The 22,525-nt window shown below is 43.6% G+C and overlaps 1 protein-coding gene across 3 annotated transcripts in view; it reads left to right on the top strand.

Annotated features, from left to right (window-relative positions):
• The window catches only part of LOC132822334 (transketolase-like), a 62,164-nt gene that overhangs the window by 26,845 nt on the left and 12,794 nt on the right, over positions 1-22,525 (top strand). For all 3 annotated transcript variants that reach the window (XM_060835579.1, XM_060835581.1, XM_060835580.1), the window contains exons 9-11: positions 656-812; positions 1,222-1,352; positions 10,963-11,046. In XM_060835579.1, coding sequence (XP_060691562.1) covers positions 656-812; positions 1,222-1,352; positions 10,963-11,046 — 372 coding nt within the window. The remainder of the gene's footprint in view (positions 1-655; positions 813-1,221; positions 1,353-10,962; positions 11,047-22,525) is intronic.

Genomic DNA, 22,525 nt, shown 5'->3' with positions numbered 1-22,525 from the left:
TGTTGATGTGTTTGTAGATCTTGTCGTTAAAGGTGAAGTGGATTGTGAGGCTTAGTTGTAGTAGTTTTGAGTCTAGTGACACTTCTTCAGATCTATCTGTTCTGATGCTGCCAGACCTACTAAGTTTCTCCAGATATATCTGTTTTTGTTTAACATCTTCTATGTTTTATTCCACATAACATAACATGAAAGTAAACAAAAATATACACAGGTTTGGTCTTTTTAACTTTTCTGTTAATTTGTAGTGTTTATCTTTTCATGTCACTGTATTATCCTTGCCGAGTGTATCAGCAGTTGAGAGACCTTGCCTCTGGGCTGCCACTAGTATATTCATGAACTACCTTTGGATGAATTTTGGCAAAAAAGTTAAGACTTGAGTTGTCATTTATTGTCAAGATAGTTTGTCAAATATAGAGCTTAGAAAATCCTGAGAATATAAAATAATCTTGTTTGTATTCTTTAATTAAAATATTTCAGAGTTGAGTGACCTTAGTCTGTTTGATAGAATTTCCTGCTTTATTTTCCTTTATCACTTGATGTAGGCAACTTGTGAAGAATAGTAAGTGGGCAGAAATGAAGGGAAAAGAAACCTTTCTTTCATTCTGCTGTTGTTGTCAGGCAAATAGTTATTATTGGTCCTGTATTTCATTTACAGGTAAGTGTTGGTGTTGGTTGTTGTGCACGGGACAGGACCGTTCCATTTGTCAGCACTTTTTCTACTTTTTTCTCCCGAGCATTTGATCAAATTCGCATGGCAGCAATTTCTGAAAGCAATATCAATCTTGTTGGATCCCACTGTGGTGTCTCAATTGGTGAGTTTAATTTTACTAACTTCACGAGATTACTTGCTAATTATTCAGGAAGATCATCCTTTATTGTCCTTCTGCAGCATTGTGTCTGTCCTGAAGACTGAGCTTGCAGAGGATTTTAGTACCTTGTGTAAGTGATCATAATTTGCACGTAAGTGAAGAAAACAGTTAGCTGGCTGTTTAATTATCTTGAACTCACTTAAAAGTCCAGACATTCAATTCTAGTAGAGGTCAGTGGACAGTGATTAAGTGCAAGCCATAGTTGATTTTCCTATGGTATATTGTTCTGTTTGGCTAACTGAACAAAACCTAAATTTGAATCTTATATGTTGCTGATTCTACAATACATCTTCAAATTGAACAATGAGAGATGGACTGTGAGAATGTTTCTAATGCTGCTAATTCTTCTAAGGTGAGGACGGACCTTCCCAGATGGGTTTGGAAGATCTTGCTTTATTCCGAGCCATTCCCACAGCAACAATTTTTTATCCAAGTGATGCTGTATCAACTGAACGGGCAGTAGAACTGGCTGCTAATACCAAGGTACATAATGCACTGTTTCACAGTGCAATCTAAAATTGCACTATTCCTAATTGTTGACCAGTTTTAAAGCCACATATTTTATTAGACCAATTCTTCCACTTTTTGAGAAGTCATGCACTGCATTCATTGTGAGAGGTGGTATCAAACCTCACATAAAGCAACAAATTGGTGATAGCAGTCTGACAATTTTTATCTCCAGTAATGGAGAGCACATGCTCAAAGTCATTCGACAGCTGTTGGTTTGGATGGTTTTAAATCCAAACAAAGCTTTGAGCTTATTGACAGAGCCTTTCATTTATTTATAAGAAAGAAAGATATGATTATAATTTCCCAATCTTGGCTGTCCCAACGCATTTTGTGGGCAATTAATTACTCTCAGAGAATAGTCACTGCTTTGTAGCCACAGGAAATTGGAGAAATAACCAAGTAATATTTTCGTTGTACTTAGCTGAGCAATTAATGAAGTGCTGAGATTGCTTGGATAAGGCTATGAAATCTTTCTGATCCACACCAGCAGGTATACCCATTAAACATGCAAAAGATAACTACCCTGACAATATGTTATTACTAATTTGGCATTAAGTGCCAGTTTGGATTGTGTGCTCAGGTTCTGGAGTGAAACTGCACCACAATTCTGACTTGAAGGTGATAGTCATTTAGATCCCAGAAGAGACTGATAACCTTGAAAGAGAGATGAATTTCCAATCAACAAAAATAAACTAGTGGACAGTATTTCACAGATTAAAACTTCAACTGTAGGCGACTCGGCAAGATGGCAGCGATTCTGTAGAACTGCTGTGGACAGCTTTGCCTAACAGCCAAGGCATACTGGTGTTTTTTTGCCATCCCTGGCCATCCTGTGTGGTGGAAATATTAGTTTAAGATCTTACAGAACACATATTTGTTAATATTTGGGAGTGGGAAGGATGCCAGAGAGAAAAGGAGCAAGCAAACAGCAGCAAGGAGGTCACTCCCCTGCAGCACCTACCACACCAGAGACTGCAGTAACAGCAGCCTCTCCTGAATCCCCCAGGGACCTGACAGACACTCAGGAATTGGCTGCGGCGATGGAGAGACTGACCTTGAAAGTTGCGGCTGCAATTGAAGAAATCCGTGGGGAGATTCGTGCCCAGGTCCAACCTATTGCATCTATGCTGCAGAAGCAAGAGCAGGAGATCCAGAGACCCAGGGAGTGGCTGGAGGAGGTGGAGGGTCGAACTAAGGCCTCAGAAGCTGCGATGGAGTCCTCATCCTGTTGGATCCAGGTGCTGGAGTGAGAGGTGAAACCATATTGAGGTCGGAGGATAAATCTCCGAATTGTCGGGCTCCCTGAAGGTGAGCAGCCAATCAGCTTCTTTGAAAACTGTCTGCCGAAGTTTTGGGGCCTTCACATCAAGTCCAGCAGGCTTCAGATTGAAAGGCATGTCAGGTTACAGTGCACAGGTCAGAGCCGGTGCAGTGTCCCCGCCCAGTCCTAGTGCACTTCCACTCATCTATGACTTTTTGCTTGTCCTTATAAGCTTCCAGATCCCTGGGAAAAGATCTGCAGGTGCTGCTATACAAGGGGTCAAAAATCATGTTTTTCCAGGATTTTTCAGCAGCTGTAATCCGAAAGAGGAAGCCTTTTGATGAAGTTAAAAAGAGGCTGAGGAACCTGAGCATCCAATACTCCATGACATACCCTGCAGTACTTGTTTTGGCCATGAGGACTCAGTTTATACATTTGACTCGGCGGATAAGGCTGAAAGCTTTGTGGACACTTTACAATAGACGGATTGGCCTGAAGACTATGGTTAATGTTTGTTCTCTTTTCTATTTTTCCCCATGTTTTCCCTTCCTTTTTTTATTCCTTTCTTTCTCCCTAATAATTTCGTTTTTGGAAAGGGGGCAAAAGACCTTGGAATAAGTTGTTCCTATTTTTTTAATAACTGGATTTTCTGTTGGAAAATTTTGTGGATGTTCTTTGTTGTCTCTCCCCTTTTTTGTTTGTTCTGTTTCTCTTTTAGTCACAGGTAGGGGTGTCATGAAGCCAGGGATGGGTGGAGTGCTCATCCTGACTTTGTTTTTTTTTCTGTTGATTTAAGGATCATCTCCTTGTTTTTTTTCTGGCCTAAGGCTGGGGTACAGTCCAGATTTGAAGGAGCTGTGAAGGAGGGGATAAGTAGGGTGGGTGTCCCTTATGGGCAGGGGGAAGAATCTTCCATTCAAGGTTGCGTTTTTTTTTGTAGTTTTTTGGTAGTAATAGTTGTTTATAGTTATGATAGAGTAGTTTTTGTATATATAGTTTTTTTTTATTCTGAGTCTTTATTTAATTTTGCTTGGTACTTTGTAAGCAGGGTTCTCCCTCCGAGGGGTTCAAGGCTGTCTTAAAAGGATATGGCTAAGTGTCTTATTAAATGGTGCACCCGGAACATTAAGGGAAGTCATTCGCCTATTAAAAGGAAAAAAGGTGCTTTCTAGCCTTAAGAGGGAAAGGGTTGATATAGCTTTGTTGGAGGAACCCCATCTTGATGATGGGGAACACCTGAAATTACAACAGGGGGGTTATGACCGGATATTCTTTTCACCCTTTACTACTAAACGTTGGGGAATGGTGGTACTTATCCAGAAAAATCTTCCGTTTGCATTATTAGAGCAGGTGAAAGATGAACAGGGACGGTTTGTGATACTTAAAGCCTTGATACATGGGGAGGAATATGGCATTTTAAACTTCTACTGTCCTCTGGCGCATCCCCTCAAATTTTTGATTAGTGCTTTCTTTAAGTTGAGTGCTTTTAGGAACACATTATTAGAGGGGGCATTTTAATTGTCTTTTGGATCAGACAGTGGACAGGATGCCTTGTGGGCCCCCAACTATTTCTTCGCAGGCCAAGCAGGTGGTTGACTTATGCAAGGAATTGTGGATATTTGGAGATGTCTTCACCCTACCGGCAGGGACTTCACCTTTTATTTCAAATGTCACACGACCTCTCTCTGGCTCCCTCGGCCCTTCTGGATTCGATTATGGGTTGTAAAATTGGGAATATAGCTATCTCTGATCACTCAGCAGTATATTTGGAGGTTAAGGCCAAGAGTGAAGGGCTAGGTTTGCGGCACTGGCGTTTGGACCCTTTTCTCCTTAAGGATTCCAAATTTGTGGAATACCTTTTGAAGGAGTTTCAGGAATTCTTGACTATCAACTCAGACACAGCTAGTAGTCCGTCCATGCTGTGGGAGACTGCTAAGGCCTTTGCTAGGGGATTAGCTATTTCCTATTTGGCTAGCTGGAAACGACAGAAGGAGGAAAAGCAGCGTCTATTTGAGACGCGGTTGAAAGCTGCGGAGGCAGCACATTTTGCACAGCCTTCTGTGACTCAGCTACAGCGGATCACAGCCCTTTGGGCTGTCTTGAATTCAATACTAACACAAAACGCAAAGAAAGAACTTACTTTTGCTAGACAAAGGCTGTTCGAATATGGGGATAGGCCAGGGAAGTATTTAGCATACATGACTAGGAAAAAGTGTGCTCCCCAATCCATTACTGCAATCAGAGACAGCGCCGGGGTCCTTACATACGATGCTAAAAAGATTAATGAGGCTTTTCGGAGCTTTTACTGAATTGTATCGGTCTGAGGGTTGCAAAGACAGGAGTGCTAAAATGGAGACTTTTTTTAAGAACCTGGACCTCCCAGGGGTAACCTTGGAACAGGCCTCTCTCCTTAATGCCCCCTTGACAGTTCAGGAAATACAGGAGTCAGCTAGGCAACTTCAGAGTGGGAAAGCGCCTGGCCCTGAAGGTCTTCCGGGTGAGTTTTATAAAGAGTTTATAGGGATTCTGTCAGGGCCGATGTTGGAGATGTACAATCGCTCCTATATGCATAAATGCCTACCACCATCTTTGAGAGAAGCTAATATTTCCTTAATTCTTAATAAGGGGAAGGTTCCTGAGGATTGTGCCTCATACAGGCCCATCTCTCTATTAAATTCAAACTTCAAGGTTCTGTCCAAGATCCTGACGCTGAGATTGGAAAGGGTGTTGCCCCATATTATTAAAGAAGACCATACAGGTTTTATAAGGGGCCATGGGTCCTCTAATAATATTAGGAGGTTGCTGAATGTGGTCCAAGTTTGTCAGCAACGATCGATTCAGGGGTTGGTGATTTCCTTAGATGCAGAGAAAGCATTTGACATGATGGAATGGCCGGATCTTTTTTGCGTCTTAGAACAGTTCGGGTTGGGTGGAGTCTTTGCTAGGTGGGTGGAGTTTTTATATCGGCACCCTCTGGCCGCGGTCATCACCAACGGGGTGAAGTCTGGGAATTTTACGATTGGTAGGGGTAGTCGGCAAGCCTTCCCCCTCTCACCGTTGTTGTTTACGTTGGTGATAGAGCCACTGGCAGAGGCCATTCATCAAAACATCCACATGACCACTCCGAAAATGGGATCGAGGGCACACAAGATTACATTGTACGCAGATGATATCCTTCCGTTTTTATCGAACCCGGTCATCTCCGTACCCATTTGATACAATGTATCATTTCATTTGGGGCTATTTCAGGATATAAGATTAACTTTGCAAAATCGGAGGCTATGCCTTTGGGGAACCTTAAGGATGTGCCAGAAGTTGAAGGTGGCTCTAAGTTCCCTTTTAAGTGGTCACGGGCAGGGTTCCGATACCTAGGCATTTTTATTACCCCCAAGTTTGATCTGTTATTTCGGACTAACTTTGCTCATTTGCTCAACAATATTAGGCGAGATCTCCAGAAATGGGAGGCTTTACCAATTTCAATGGGCTGAGTATCTCTCATTTAGATGAATGTTCTTCCTCGATTGCTTTATCCCATGCGTATGCTCCCTGTAATGTTTCCCAGGTCAACGTTGCAGAAGCTTATGGGGTGGTTTGGTTCCTTTGTCTGGCATCGTAGGCAGCCCCTCATCAAACTTACTAAATTGCAGTTGCTTCAAGGAGGGGGAGGAGTTCATTTCCCAGGCATCCGAATATATCAATTGAATTCCCCGCTGTCCTTTGTCTGCGATTGAATAGGTAATGATCCAAACTCAATATGGCTGGATATTGAGGCCTCCCAAGCAAAGTGCCCTCTTATTAATCTATTGCTCATGGATAAGATGAGAACAGTCATGGACCACTGCCGGAACCCCATTGTCATTAGTACAGTCAAGGCATGGAGGGCGATGCGTCAGAGTGAGGGTTGTTTATCCAAGACTTCACCACTTACACCTATAGTTGGCATGCCAGGGTTCCGACCAGGGATGATGGACTCAGGGTTCAAACTATGGGCAGCGAGAGGAGTTTCTGGTTTGGGAGACTTTTTTGAGGGGCAGGTTATGATGTCTTTTGAGCAACTGAGCCGCAAATACGGGTTGCCCAGCAGAGACCTTTCCGTTTTTTTTTCAGGCGAGGGATTTCATCCAGAAGAAGACTACGCTTCTCACTAAGCCTTATAAGCCCAATACAGAGAGGTTGTTGCTAAGCTCCACAACCACCCTTTTGGTTAGTGCTCTCTATTGCCTGCTGGGTGGCAGGGCCTGGCAGGATATTAACAGCTGAAAATGTGTTGCTGGAAAAGCGCAGCAGATCAGGCAACGTTCAAGGAGCAGGAGAATCGACATTTCGGGCATGAGCCCTTCTTCGGGAATGAGGAAAGTGTGTCCAGCAGGCTAAGATTAAAGGTAGGGAGGAGGGACTTGGGGGAGGGGTGTTAGAAATGCAATAGGTGGAAGGAGGTCAAGGTGAGGGTGATAGGCCGGAGTGGGGGTGGGAGTGGAGAGGTCAGGAAGAAGATTGCAGGTTAGGAAGGCGGTGCTGAGTTCAAGGGATTTGACTGCGACAAGGTGGGGGGGAGGGGAAATTAGGAAACTGGAGAAATCTGAGTTCATCCCTTGTGGTTGGAGGGTTCCTAGGCAGAAGATGAGGTGCTCTTCCTCCAGCAGTCATGTTGCCATGGTCTGGCAATGGAGGAGGCCAAGGACCTGCATGTCCTTGGCGGAGTGGGAGGGGGAGTTAAAGTGTTCAGCCACGGGGCGGTTGGGTTGGTTGGTGCGTGTGTCCCAGAGGTGTTCTCTGAAACGTTCCGCAAGTAGGCGGCCTGTCTCCCCAATATAGAGGAGGCCACATCGGGTGCAGCGGATGCAGTAACCCCACTGGTCCTCACCTACCACCCCTCCATCTACATCGTATCATCAGTCGTCATTTCTGCCACCTCCAAACGAACCCTACCACCAGAGATATATGTCTCCCCCCCCCCCCCCCCCCCCATCAGCGTTCGAAAAGACCACTCCGTGACTCCCTCATCAGGTCCACACCCCCCACTAACCTTCCCCTGCAACCGCAAGAAATGCAAAACTTGTGCCCACACCTCCCCCCTTACTTCCCTCCAAGGCCCCAAAGGATCCTTCCATATCCGCCACAAATTCACCTTCACCTCCACACACACCATTTACTGCACCCGATGTGGCCTCCTCTATATTGGGGAGACAGGCCGCCTACTTGCGGAACATTTCAGAGAACACCTCTGGGAAGCCCGGACCAACCAACCCAACCACCCCGTGGCTCAACACTTCAACTCCCCCTCCCACTCCACCAAGGACATGCTATGGTCTGGCAACACGACAGCTGGAGGAAGAGTGCCTCATCCTCCACCTAGGAACCCTCCAACCACAAGGGATGAACTCCAATTTCTCCAGTTTCCTAATTTCCCCTCCCTCCACCTTGTCTCGAATTCAGCACCGCCTTCCTAACCTGCAATCTTCTTCCTGATCTCTCCGCCCCCACCCCCACTGCAGCCTATCATCCTCACCTTGACCTCCTTCCACCTATCGCATTTCCAATGCCCCTCCCCCACGTCCCTCCTCCCTACCTTTTATCTTAGCCTGCTGGACAGACTTTCCTCATTCCTGAAGAAGGGCTCATGCCCGAAATGTCGATTCTCCTGCTCCTTGGATGCTGCCTGACCTGCTGCGCTTTTCCAGCAACACATTTTCAGCTCTGATCCCCATCATCTGCAGTCCTCACTTTCTCCTAGGATATTAACAGGTTATGTAAGGTCTGGGAGCAAGAGCTGAGTGGAGATCTCTTCTGAAACATGGGAGAACATATGGGAGATTACTCGAAAGATTTCAATCTGTAATAGAACGTGTGTTACGCAGTTAAAAGTTCTGCACAGGGCTTATCTGGCACCAGACCGTCTGGCGAAGATTAAAAAAGAGGCATCTTCAGTGTGCCCCAAATGTAAAATAAGTGTAGGTACTCTTACCCATTGCTTCATATATGCCACAGGCTCCGTGTTTATTGGAGCACTGTAGCGGAAGAGATAGGGAGGGTATTGAGGACTGAAGTCACAGTAGTCCCAATATCTCTCCACTTAAGTCAACCAAATTTACCATCTTTAGACTGGCATTGGAAGAAACTATTTAATATTCTTGCATACTGTGCACGGAAGAATATTCTGATGAATTGGGTGTCTGAGAAACCACTGGCCTTGTTGGGATGGCAGAAATTAATTATGGACTTTTTCACAAACATGGTCCACCACACAACAGACCATTTTTATATGACATGCCCCACATAATTCAGCCCTACTTGAATTATTTGGATATAGATTTATCAGTTATCTTAACTAGGGTCTTTGTTTATCCAGGATGATTAGATTTGTCAAGCTCTGGCCCTGGAGGGGGTCTCCCGAGTTAATACGGGTATGTGTACAATGCTCCCGTTCCTTTGTTTGGGAGCCTTGCGCCAAACATAGGTGTATTGTATTTTGTGGGTTTTTTTGGGTTTTTTTTTTTGGCGTTGCTTTGCACAGTGTTAGGGTTTGCTTTGTATTATAGAGTAGGTTAGTAGTTAGTAGATAGTAGTTGTATTGTAATTTTGTGTTTTAATCCATTTTTATACTGATATTTGTGATTTTTTTTCAATAATTTTATATGTTTGTAAAGTTAAAAAAACGTAATAAATATATTTACAAAAAAAGCTGCTTCTGAAACAAACAAGCTAAAATTAAAATAGATTAATCATTAACAAACAAGCAACTACCGCACTATTGGTAAAAAGCTATTTTTGCATTAACTAACAAAAACAATGGAGTTAAGTCTTCTAAGCCCTTTTGTTGTGCTGTTTGAGCTGTCAGTGGCTGAAAAAAGCGTTAAATGGCTGACTGTGGTTTTTAGCTAACGTAAGATGGTTGGAGAGAATTATAAATTGAGCACAGCAGTCGGTGCTGGAATGTTCCTGATAGCAGGCAGGATGAATAATGGGTGCGGTGTAAGATGTGTTGAGAGAGCCCAAGGATAGATGATAAGAATGTATGGCAAACATCATGAGAACATGGGAAGACTTGGGGTTATCCATGAAGTCGTCCATCATTGATCACGTATTTAAAAACTGAAAGAACTGCAGATGCTGTAAATCAGAAACAAAAACAGAAGTTGGTCGAAAACTTCAGCAGGTCTGGCAACATCTATGAAGAGAAATCAAAGTTAACTTTTCGGGGCTAGTGACCCTTCCTCAGAACACGAGGAAGGGTCACCTGACCTGAAACTTTAACTTTGATTTCTTTTCACAGATGCTGCCAGAACTGCTGAGTTGATTGTTCAAAGGATTGGATGGAGGGGATGTGGCTAACACTGATGTAAATGCTGCTGTAATCTTTGCACTGCAGACTATATAAATATTGTGTATTTTAATTGGAGCGTCAGAGTATGTTGAAGTTTGTTTCCAAGAGACCTTTCCCACACTGTGTTGGGAAGGAGCTCTGAATAAAGGTCAATTTATGCTGCTGAACATGGGACCTAACACTCCTTTTTAAAGTCTCTCTCTAACAGTGCACAGTAATTCTGATAGATTTATAGCATTACAAGACCAAATGTTATTCCCAGCTGTACAACAGACTTGATTCTCCCTGGAGTCTGATCTCCTTTCCTCTCAGCCAGAATCTTCCAAATCTGACTTCTATGGGCAAGGCCTAATACAGCAACTGCTTATTTCTTAAATCTCAAAGTCCATTGGTTCTAGCTCCTTCCTTACAAACAGAACACTGAGTCTTAGAAGCATCCTGTTTGTTGAAAGCACATACAAGTCCTTCTGTGCCCTTCATGATACCAAGCTGCCTTGTTTCTTCATGTAATTGTAGTTCTTCCCTGCCCTGACCAGCCCACTCCTCTCTGTTGTTAAAGAAGTGCTTTACAGTATATGGGTTTGCAGTCAGTAGGTGTGTGCTTGTGTTTCACCTGCATGTCTTCAAACTTGTATGCTTCCAGAGTTATAAGCTTTACCTTAAGATAAAGGGGATATTCAGAAACATCACCGTCATATAATGTCCAGCATTTGTAATACAGTGCTACCATAAAATCATACTGTCATTGTTCAGAAAGTGCTTTAAAGTAAAATCTGTTAGCAAATGTTAGCAGTAATGAACAATCTTTAAGACTTCAAATTCATGATTAGCACATCTTGTTGAAGTTTGGCATGATGCATACACTTAAATAATGGATAAAACTACAAAGAGTTATTTTTTTCTTGTTTTATAATCAACTAGATTTTTAAAATCTTCTCCATAGATCAAGTTGTAAGATTTGAATCCTTCACAACTGAATCCTTGCTTTATGCCTCCAGGGTATTTGCTTCATCCGAACTACCCGACCAGAAACTACCATAATTTATAAAAATACTGAAATGTTTGAAGTTGGAAAAGCTAAGGTAGGTGATGAAATAAAAATAATTCATTAAAATCTTTAATTCTGTGTTTTTGTTTCTTGACTTTGTCCCAGTGTCTGAATGAGCATTCAACTACTGTTAACTAGCAAATGAGATTAGGATTTTGTTCTTTCAAAGACTGTCGCAGTTTATCTTGAAATGCTTGTGTAGTGATTGTAACAAAGTCAGCCAGGTGGTCATCATAGAACATGAGTTCCCTGACTGGGGCTGTTGAAACAAAGAACAATACAACACAGGAACAAGGTGTTTGGCCCTCCAAGCCTGAGCTGACACATTTTGCAGTTCCACATTAAAACTGTCTTCACTTACAGTTTCCGTATCCCTCCATTCTCTTCCTCTTCATGTATTCATTCGGGAGCTTCATAAATGCTGCTTCCATCACCACCTCAGGCAACGCGTTCCAGGAACTCACCACCCACATTCCTTTTAAACCCTGCCCCCTGCACTGAACCTGTGCCCTCATACTTTCTGCTCTATCCATGCTACTCACAATCTTACAAACTTCTGTTTGGTTGCCCCTCAACCTCCTGCATTTCAGTGAAAACAAACCCAGTCTACCCAACCTTTCTTCTTAATCTGGTTCAACCAGGGAGCCCAGGTGACAGATAAAAACTGGAGTGTCAGACATCCTGTTCACTCTGAGAGCTGGCGCTGAGGGAACTGGATCGGTGTCAAGGACTTCACACGTGTAAGTAAAGGGCGACTTGGTGACAAGATACCAGCCTCTTTTGAGTAATTTCAATGACGACAAGAATAAAGCACGCTCCTGAAGAAATTCACTTGCAGCGGTCATCTTGGGGTAAGCATTTCTGGCATCCTGCCAATATTTGGGAAGCTTGACTCATTACATCCTGCCTTTGAAGACTGGGTCAAGTTTATGGAAGGAATGCTTGTTTTTTTGCCAGGCAAATAATGGTACGGCAGATGCAAAGCGATGAGTAATTCTCCTGACAGCTTGTGGACCTAAAGCTTTTTTTGGTTATTAGGAGCCTAATTTTCCCTGGGGCATCAGGTACTAAAACCTTTCAAGAGTTGAAAGATTTAGTTAAGGAATATTACGAACACAAGCGTTCTCTAATTTTGAGATGCTATTGGCTTTACTCAGCAATTTGGGAACAAGGAGAATCCACACTTACATTTTTGTTGAGGTTAAGATGACTGGCAGAGGCATGTGACTTTGGTTTAACCTTAATGAGATGCTGAGAGACCATTTGATATGTGGGATTAATGACCTAATCATGCAAAAGCACCTATTAGCAGAAGTCTAACTGGACTTCAAACAAGTACTACATCTGGCTTTATCATTGGTAAGTGTGGCCAGTGGACCATGAGAGTTGCAGGGTATTCCAATGGAAGTGGATACCCTTTCCAGTCCGACAGCTTGGGGAACACCACTTATGTGAAGACAAATGCAACGCCTTATTCAGGGCATATCCTGAACAGAGGGACACAGGAAAACCCCAAAACCAAAGCCAAGTCTCGGCCACACAACTAAAGATTTCTTCAGGATCCAGGCCAGCAAGGCATGTAGTTGCTGTCGGTATGCGAACCCGAAACACTAGACTTAAATTGAGTAAGAGAACTCATAGGCTGCTATCCAGGATAGTGCATACCCTGGAAAGTCCACTTATATCTGGTTTGGGGAACACCACTTATGTGAAGACAATTGCATAACCTTGCTCAGGACATATCCTGAACAAATTAGCAACATCCAAAGCAGAACCAGTCAAAATAAGCTGGTTGAATGGTCACTGGGTTCTAATTAAAGTCCATAATGGCGTGGCTGTTCAGTGCTCAGAAGCAGCTGTTAACAGAATTCGCTGTGGGCTTCAACAGTTAAGTTTGCACAAGACCTTGGCTAGATTGAGAATCTATAGTGGGGAACATTTACAAATTAAGGGTACAATTTTGGTTCCAATCTCTTATGAGAAGCAGCTGATTGTAGTAAAAATCCTCAGGTCCAAGCTTGTTGGGGCAGAGTTGGTTGAAAAGATTCATCAAGCTTGGCTCAGCATGTTTCGATTAGAAAATGCTTGCCTGAGTAAAGTTCTAATTAAATACCTGGAAACTTTTCAGGAAAGTCTAGGGACTATCAAAGGAATGAAGGCCACCTTGCATGTTGACCAAGAAACAATTTCATGATTTTGCACAGCTTGGCCATTTCTGCCGTTGTCCCCATATTTTACAAATGAACTCTGTACGTCCAACCATTTAGAGTGGGCGTCCACAATGATTTAGAATGTTGAGCCCATGAGAGAATCTGCATAGTCGATGTGTAATTGAGTCTCGGGTTTATCCAGCCATTCCCACGAATGTGGGTGAGCTGCTGGCAGTAAGTTAGCCATGGTTAAAAGCCCACGTGGAGTTACAGAATGGTGTCAGTCTGGGTGAAATGCTCTTCGGAGGATCGGTACAGACCTGGTGGGCCAAATGGCCTCTTTCTGCTCTGAAGGGAATCTATAACTCAATTCCCTAGAATGGGTCAAGTTGCATAATTATTCACAGCACTTGGTGTAATTTCAAATGGATCATACAGGGACACGGCAATGGAGCGAAAGTAAAATTTTACGCAGGTGAAATTTAACTGCTGAATTTATGATGACAATAATCTTCAGACAGAACCTTTTGGTGTCTCTATCTCAACTCTATGCTAATCAGAATCAGCCTACAGAAGCAGGCAATTGTTTCATCGCATGTGACTGATCACTGCAGTGGCTCTCAGAATGAGCATTTTCTCCAGTGCCATTACCTGCTCTATTTGCAAGTTTGCAGCTTTCATATGGTTCACATACTTGTTCAGAACTGTTGCCCTACCCAAACTTTATACATCACTGGACCTGACCTCATGTTGACCATGCCTCTTATCCATGCAGAACCATTCACTTGGTTCCTACACCAACCTTCTTCCCTGAAGTAAATTCTCTCTCTTGCTTAGTGGAGTCTTGTGTCCAGTAATGGTGTCCCTAATGCTGTTTTAGACTTGTGCCCTCTTGCTCTCAATCTTTCCGCCAATGGAATAGTTTCTCCCAGTTTGCTCTGTCCAGATCGCTCATGGTTTTCAGTATATTTATCAGATCTTCTTTTAACCTTCTCCGAGGGAAAAAAAGTACCAGTTTCTTCAATCTATTTACATAGGTGTAATTCCTAATCCCTTGAACTGTACTCATGAAACTTTTCTAAGGTCTTCACGTCTTTCCTGAAGTATAGCATACAGAATTGCTTACAATGCTCCAGTTGAGGCTGAACAATATTGTACAAATTTAATGTAACCTCCTTGTTCTTTTAATCTGTGCTGTTTTAATAAAGTCCCTATGCTTACTACGTATCCTCTCTCAACCTGTCTTGCCACCTTGATTGACTATTGCACATATGCATTCTGGCCCCTTGACTTCTGCACACCCTTTAGTGTAATGCCCTTAATTGAATGTTCTCTGTCTGCATTCTTCCTACAAAATGAATCACTTCATAACTTCTCTGCATTAAATTTCATCTGCCACTTATTTTTCACATTTCACAAATTGTTGATGTCCTGTTGAAGTTCTACACTATCCTCCTCTTGTTCACACTGTTTCCATGTATGGTGCTTTTTGTAAAATTTTAAATTGTGCCCTGTACATGAAGGAGAAAGTGAGGACTGCAGATGCTGGAGATCAGAGCTGAAAAATGTGTTGCTGGAAAAGCGCAGCAGGTAAGGCAGCATCCAAGGAGCAGGAGAATCGACGTTTCGGGCATAAACCCTTCTTCAGGAATGAGGAGGGTGTGCCAAGCAGGCTAAGATAAAAGGTAGGGAGAAGGGACTTAGGGGAGGAGCATTGGGAATGCGATGGGTGGAAGGAGGTTAAGGTGAGGGTGGTGGGGCGGAGAGGTCGGGAAGAAGATTGCAGGTCAAGAAGGCGGCGCTGAGTCCGAGGGTTGGGACTGAGATAAGGTGGGGGAGGGGTAATGAGGAAGTTGGAGAAATCTGCATTTGTCCCTTGTGGTTGGAGGGTTTCTAGGCGGAAGATGAGGTGCTCTTCCAGGTGTCATGTTGCCATGGTCTGGCGATGGAGGAGGCCAAGGACCTGCATGTCCTTGGCGGAGTGGGAGGGGGAGTTAGTGTTCAGCCACGGGGCAGTTGGGTTGGTTGGTGCGGGTGTCCCAGAGGTGTTCTCTGAAACGTTCCGCAAGGAGGTGGCCTGTCTCCCCAATGTGTAGGAGGCCACAGCGGATGCAGTAAATGATGTGTGTGGAGGTTCAGGTGAATTTGTGATGGATATGGAAGGATCCCTTGGGGCCTTTGGAGGGAAATGGGGGGGAGGTGTGGGCATAAGTTTTGCATTTCTTGCGGTTGCAGGGGAAGGTGCCGGGAGTGGAGGTTGGTTGGTGGGGGGGGGCGGGGGGGGTGGACCTGATGAGGGAGTCACGGAGGGAGTGGTCTTTCCGGAATGCTAATGGGGAGGGGAGGGAAATCTATCCTTGGTGGTGGGGTCTGTTTGGAGGTGGCGGAAATGACGAAGGATGATATGATGTATCTGGAGGTTGATGGGATGATAGGTGAGGACCAGTGGGGTTTTGTCCTGGTGGCGATTGGAGGGGCGGGGTTCAAGGGCGGAGGAGTGGGAAGTGGAGGAGATGCGATGGAGAGCATCGTCAACCACGTCCGAGGGTCTGAGCGTAGTCCGGAGTCCATGCGAGGTCATTCGGTTCCGTAGACAGGTGCTGAGGAAGGAGATGGAGATGTGGCTGTGTCTGCACATAATCCGGAGTCCATGCGGCGTCAGTCAGTTCTGTAGACAGGTGGTCTGAACGTAATCCAGAGTCCATGCGGTCTGATCATAGTCAAAACACCTCCTCCCACCCTGCCCGCTATAAAAACGCCATCCCATATTCCCAATTTCTTCGCCTCCGCCGCATCTGCTCCCAGGAGGACCAATTCCAATACTGAACAACCCAGATGGCCTCCTTCTTCAAAGACCGCAATTTCCCCTCAGACACGGTTGAAGATGCTCTCCACCGCATCTCCTCCACTTCCTGCTCCTCCGCCCTTGAACCCCGCCCCTCCAACCGCCACCAGGACAGAACCCCACTGGTCCTCACCTACCACTCCACCAACCTCCAGATACATCATATCATCCTTCGTCATTTCCATCACCTCCAAACAGACCCCACCACCAAGGATATATTTCCCTCCCCTCCCCTATCAGTGTTCTGGAAAGACCACACCCTCCGCGACTCCCTCGTCAGGTCCACACCCCCCACAAACCCAACCTCCACTCCCAGCACCTTCCCCTGCAACCGCAAGAAATGCAAAACTTGTGCCCACACCTCCCTCCAAGGCTCCAAGGGATCCTTCCATATCTGTCACAAATTTACCTGCACCTCCACGCATATCATTTACTGCATCCGATGTGGCCTCCTCTACATTCGGGAGACAGGCCGTCTACTTGCGGAACGTTTCAGAGAACACCTCTGGGACACCCGCACCAACCAACCCAACCGCCCCGTGGCTGTAAACTTTAACTCCCCCTCCCACTCTGCCAAGGACATGCAGGTCCTTGGCCTCCTCCATCGCCAGACCATGGCAACACGACGCCTGGAGGAAGAGCGCCTCATCTTCCGCCCAGGAACCCTCCAACCACAAGGGATGAATGCAGATTTCTCCAGATTCCTCATTACCCCTGCCCTCACCTTATCTCAGTCCCAACCCTCGGACTCGGCATCGCCTTCTTGACCTGCAATCTTTTTCCCGACCTCTCCGCTCCCACCCCCTCTGCAGGCTATCACCCTCACCTTAACCTCCTTCCACCTATCGCATTCCCAACACCCCTCCCCCAAGTCCCTCCTCCCTATCTTTTATCTTAGCTTGCTTGGCACACCCTCCTCATTCCTGTAGAGGGCTTATGCCCGAAACGTCGATTCTCCTGCTCCTTGAATGCTACCTGACCTGCTGTGCTTACCCTGTACATGAAGGTCTAGGTTTTCATGTATTTTGGGTGAACAAAGATCCCAAAAATGATAATTGGAGAACTCCATTACAAACCTATCGATCCAAAAAACATCTAATGACTGTCACTCAGCAAAGGTAAGGGAAGTAAAGTAGTTGAACATGATGTACTCTGAATCCATGCTGACTTTTCCTAAATTAAACTATATTTCCCCAAATGATTGTCAATTTTCACCTGAAGTTTTGTTTTCTAGAAGTCGGCCATCATTAATCATAAATTGTAGTTACTATCATAAATTGATTAGTTGGTTAACCAGTTTCCCAAATAGTTTAACATTGCCACCCCACCCCCAGTACCACTCCTAAGTATAAAGAAGACTAGAAAATTATAACAACTGCCTCTGAGATTTCCACTGTCTCTCACCTCTGTATCTCATCCTTTAACTTAAAGTTAAAATACATCAGTAATCTATTACCTCAAAAATGCCCCTTTTTGGTTTCTAATCAACCCCACTATTACTGTTATTATTAAACTTTTACTATTCATATGCTTCTTATCCCAGTTGATGGTCCTACTGGACAAGTCAAATCCTAGAAGGAACCTGGCTTGATAGATCATAAGTATTCTGTTTAGTTTGGTAACACGGTGACTAGTAACTGAAATATTTGCACATTGGGCTGAAAATTTTTTTGAACTATCTATCTAAATATGGAGGTGTTTAAAAAAATTGAAAGCACAAAGGAAAATAAACTTTCAACCTTTTTCCGAATGCTGTCCATTACAGAGGCTCAAGTCCGGAAAAATTAACTGCTTGAACTTTAACTGACTCATTGCAGTGTCTTTGAATTGTCTTCGTCATCTATATCAATGAGTTGCTCTTAAATTTGCTGAAGTGAATTTTTCACATTCTGAAAGCCAAATTTTCTCAGTGTTAATAACCTCCAGATTATAATCAAACGTTCCAAAACTTCTAAATTCAAATCAGATCTTGGAACAGAACAAGAAAACTTGCTGAATCATGGCCTTAAAAGTTTACCTTGCCTCTCATAAACTCACAGTGTAATCATTTTTTTTACATTCTGACCACAGGAAGCTGTTGGCCATCAACAGCAGCAGAATTATACTCCATAATCTGCAGCCTTATGGCCCAGCATATCCCCTACTCAAACATTCATTCAAGCCAGGGAATCAGCACTAGTTCAATGGAGAAAATATGAAGTGACAATCAGGTGTAGCTATTAAATAAGACTACTGTATGCCACACAGCATAACAGCAAAAGATAGATAAAGCTGAGTGATGTTGCAACCAACTGACTTAACTAAGCTCTGCAGTTCTGAATGATGGACAGTTAAACAACTCACTCGAGGAGAAGGCTCCCCAAGTGTCCCCATTTTCAGCAATAGAAGAGCCCAATGCATCAGGGGTAAAACTAAGGCTAAGGAGGTGCAGCAGTCTTCAGCTAGACATGCCGAGTTAATGATCCATGTCGGCCTTCTCCAGTGGTCCCTGGCGTTAACGATACCAGTCTTCAGCCAATTCGATTCACTCCACATTATATCAGAAATGGTTGCAGACACTGGATACTGCAAAGACCAGGGGCCCTGACAACTTTCTATCAATAGTAATGAAGACGTGTTCCAGAACTTAACAACTCCCTGAGCCAAGCTACTTCAGTGCAATTACAACACTGCCATCTATTTGACAATGTGGAAAATTACCCATGTATGTCATGTTCACAAAAAAACAGGATAAATCTAACCCACCCAATTACCTCCACATCAGTCCAGTCTTGATCATCAGTAAAGTGATGGAAAGCATCATCAACAGTGCTATCAAGCAGCATGTGCAGTGATGCCATGTTCGGTTTCTGTCAGGGCCACTCAGCTCCTGACCTCATTACAGTCTTGGTTCAAGTAAGGACAAAAGAGCTAAATTCCAAAGTGGAGGTGCGAGTGACAACCCTTGACATCAAGGCTGCATTCAACTGATCTGTGTAATCAAGGAGCCCAGGCAAAACTGGAATCAGTGGGACCCAGGGGAAACTCTGCTGGTTAGATTCATACCTGTCACATAGGAAGATTGTTATGGTTGTTGGACGTCAGTCACCTTAGCTTCAGGACATCTCTGCATGCATTCCTTAGGATAGTGTCCTAGGCCCGGGCATCTCCAGCTGCTTCATCAGTGACCTTCCTTCCATCATAAGGTCAGAATGAGGGATTTTGCTGATGATTGCACATGTTCATCACAATTCGCAACTCCTCAGCAGTCCATGTTCAAATGCAACAAGGTCTGGCCAATATCCAGACTAGAGGCACGTGGTATTTGCACTACACAAATACCAGGCAATAACCATCTCTAATTAGTGATAATCCAACCACTACACTGTGTTGTCATAACTGAATTCCTGACTATCAACATCCCGGGGGTTACCATTGACTAGAAACTCAACTGGACTCACCATATAAACACAGTGACTTTAAGAGCAGGCCAGAGTCGAGGAGCACTGGCAAGTAACTCCACTCCTGACTCCCAAAGTCACAGGTCAGGAGTATGATGGAATACTCCCCACTTATCTAGATGGATGCAACTCCAACACTCATGTTTTGACATCATCCATGTCAAAACAACCTGCTTGATTGGCACCACAGCCACAAGCATTCATTCCCTCCAGCACTGACCTTCAATGGCAGCAGTATGGACTTTCTTCAAGATGCACCGAAGCAATTCACCAAAGATTCTTAGATAGCACCTTCCAAACCTCCAACCAGAAGGAGAAGGGCCGCAGATACCTGGGAACACAACCGCTAACTGCAAGTTCCCTTTGAAACCAATCACCAGTCGACAGTGTGGTGCTGGAAGAGCACAATAGGTCAGGCAGCATCTGAGGAGCAGGAGAATCGACGTATCAGGCATAAGCCTTTCATCAGGAATCAGGCTGATGAGGAGAAAGTGAAAAACCATGTAAGGAAAGCAGAGGGGTTTTGTAATGAGACTGGCTCCAAGCATAAATGGAAAGCCTTTTATACAGTGGTGAATGTTATGTAATTTGTGGCTGACTTGCTTTTCCAGTACCACACTCTCAACTCTCATCTCCAGCATCTACAGTCCTCACTTTCTCCTAGTTGTAATCAATCATCATCCTGACTTGGAAACATATCACTATTCCTTCATTGTTACTCAGTCAGAATTGTGGAATTCCCTTCCTAAAGACATTTTAGGTCAAGCTACAGCACATGAGCTGCCACAGTTCAAGGACAGAACAAACTTCCATCTCCTCAAGGGAAACTAGGAATGGGCAATGAATGCTGGCCAGCCAGTGGCACCCACGTCCCATAAATGAATTTAAAAAACCCTTCACAAAAGTATCCAACATTCATACGCCTGTATTTTGAAATCAATATTCTAAAAACGATACTGATATATATAGAAATTACATAGGATTCACCACTATACAAAAGGCTTTTCATTTATGCTTGGAACCCGTCACCTTATAAAATCTCTCTGCTTCCCTTACATGGTTTTTCACTTTCTTTTAAACATTGTATATTCAGCTTGGTTCTCTTTTTTTCCCCCCATCCCTGAAGCTTTTGATTTGTTTGTCCTACCTATTTCCTTTAAAGAAATGAACTTTGGCATCTGAACCATCAGTTCTGGCACCTGATTCAGTTATAGTTTTGCCTATTCTTTTATTCCAGTTTATCAAGCCATTGAATTTTGTTTTCACCCAGTTAATTATTCTTAGTATGGATTGTTCTTTGTCTTTTTTCTTGCTAATATTTCTTTCTTTCTATGTGATGTGGGTGTCGATGACATGGCTAATATTTGTTTACATCATTCATTGCCCTTGAACTGAGTGGCTTGCTTGGCGCTTTAGGGGAAAGTTAAAACTCAATCATATTTCTCTGGGTCTGGAGTCACATAAGCTAGACTAGATGAAGATGGCAGATTTCCTTCCCTGAAGGGCATTGGTAAACTAGCTGAGTTTTTATGACTGGCAATATATTAATGATTTTAACAGCAGTTAATGGTCACCATCACTGAGACTAGTTTTCGATTTCAGACTTTATCATTTAAACTTAAATTTCACCCACTGCCATGGTGGAACTTGAACATATGTCTGCAGAGCACTAGACTGGATTAGTTGTCCAGTGATGCCAGCGTATTGCCACCTCTCCTTGCCATAAAATGTCTGTAATGTTCAGTGTTCCCGAAATGATCTCCTACTTGCACATGATCCTGAGAACCAAGTCTAGAAGTGCTTCTATTCTCTTTGGTTTGGAAACAAGCTGCTGAGGGAAATTCTCTTACACATTCCCTGGGAGCATTTGCTGTCTTGACTACATTACTACAACTTCAGTGTATGTAGATGATTGTAGTCCTGTATTACAGCATCTTATTAATTCTTGCACCTCTGTAATTTCCTTGCAAATTTATTTTCCCTACATCTTTCCACTAATTGATGCCTGTAGAATCTACAAACAGATGTAATCCTCTTTTTTGATCTTCAGTTCTAGTCAAATAATCTGTACTTTACTACTCTGGGACATCTTTTCTTCATGACTCCTTAATGCCACCACACCTCCACTTTTTTCCTTTTGTTCTCCTTTGTTTCCAGAACATCTTAAACAACCTAAAAATATTAATCTTCTCTATCTGTTGGACTTATGGTTCAAATTCTGATTATAATAGCACTGTATTTTTCAGTGTGTATGTCTGACTATCTTTGTTTAAACTGTGGAACAACATATAAAGTGCAATTTTCATTTCCTTGGAATTGGTGAAATGGGGAAATAATGGGATGGGTTGGTCCTCAAGAAACATGCTCCCTTCTTGCCACTCTCACTAATTAAATTCTGGGTGAGAAGTTGCATGGGTGACTTTCTCGACCTGCCAACAAACAAAGCCTTCAGATGGTCAGTTATGTGGCATGTAAGATTTTTTAGATGTTATTGTCACGTGTACTCAAGTACAGTGCAAAGTGTAGAATGTCACCACACATAGTGCCATTTTAATACCAAGGTACCTATGTTCAAAGAGAGCTTAGGTACAAAGTAGAAAGAGAAACAACAGTTTAAAAAGTTAAACGTTCTTTATTTTTCTAATATTCTAAGAAGTAAACAGGTCATAGAATATTACAGCTCAGTACAGGCCCTTCAGCCCTTGATGTTGCGCCAACCTCTGAAATTAATCTGATCATCTCACCTACACCGTTCCATTATTATCCATAAGTATGTCCAATGCCCATTTAACTGCCTTTAACGTCTGCGAGTCTATTACTGTTGCAGGCAGGCAGTTCCACGCCCCTTCTACTCTCTGAGTAAAGAAACTACCCCTGATATCTGTCCTAAATCTATCATCCCTCAATTTAAAGCTATGTACCCTCATGTTAGTCTTCACCATCCGAGGAAAAAGTTTCCCACTGTCCACTGTATCTGACCCTCTGATTATCTTATATGTCTTGATTAAATCACCTCTCGACCTTCTTCGCTCCAACGAAAACAGCCTCAGTTCTCTCAGCCTTTCCTCATAAGACCTT

The sequence above is a fragment of the Hemiscyllium ocellatum genome, chromosome 14, assembly GCF_020745735.1.
Source record: "Hemiscyllium ocellatum isolate sHemOce1 chromosome 14, sHemOce1.pat.X.cur, whole genome shotgun sequence".
In the NCBI taxonomy this organism is placed as follows: domain Eukaryota; kingdom Metazoa; phylum Chordata; class Chondrichthyes; order Orectolobiformes; family Hemiscylliidae; genus Hemiscyllium; species Hemiscyllium ocellatum.
Note: the sequence above shows the minus strand (reverse complement) of the source record. Positions and strands in the feature narration are given on the sequence as shown.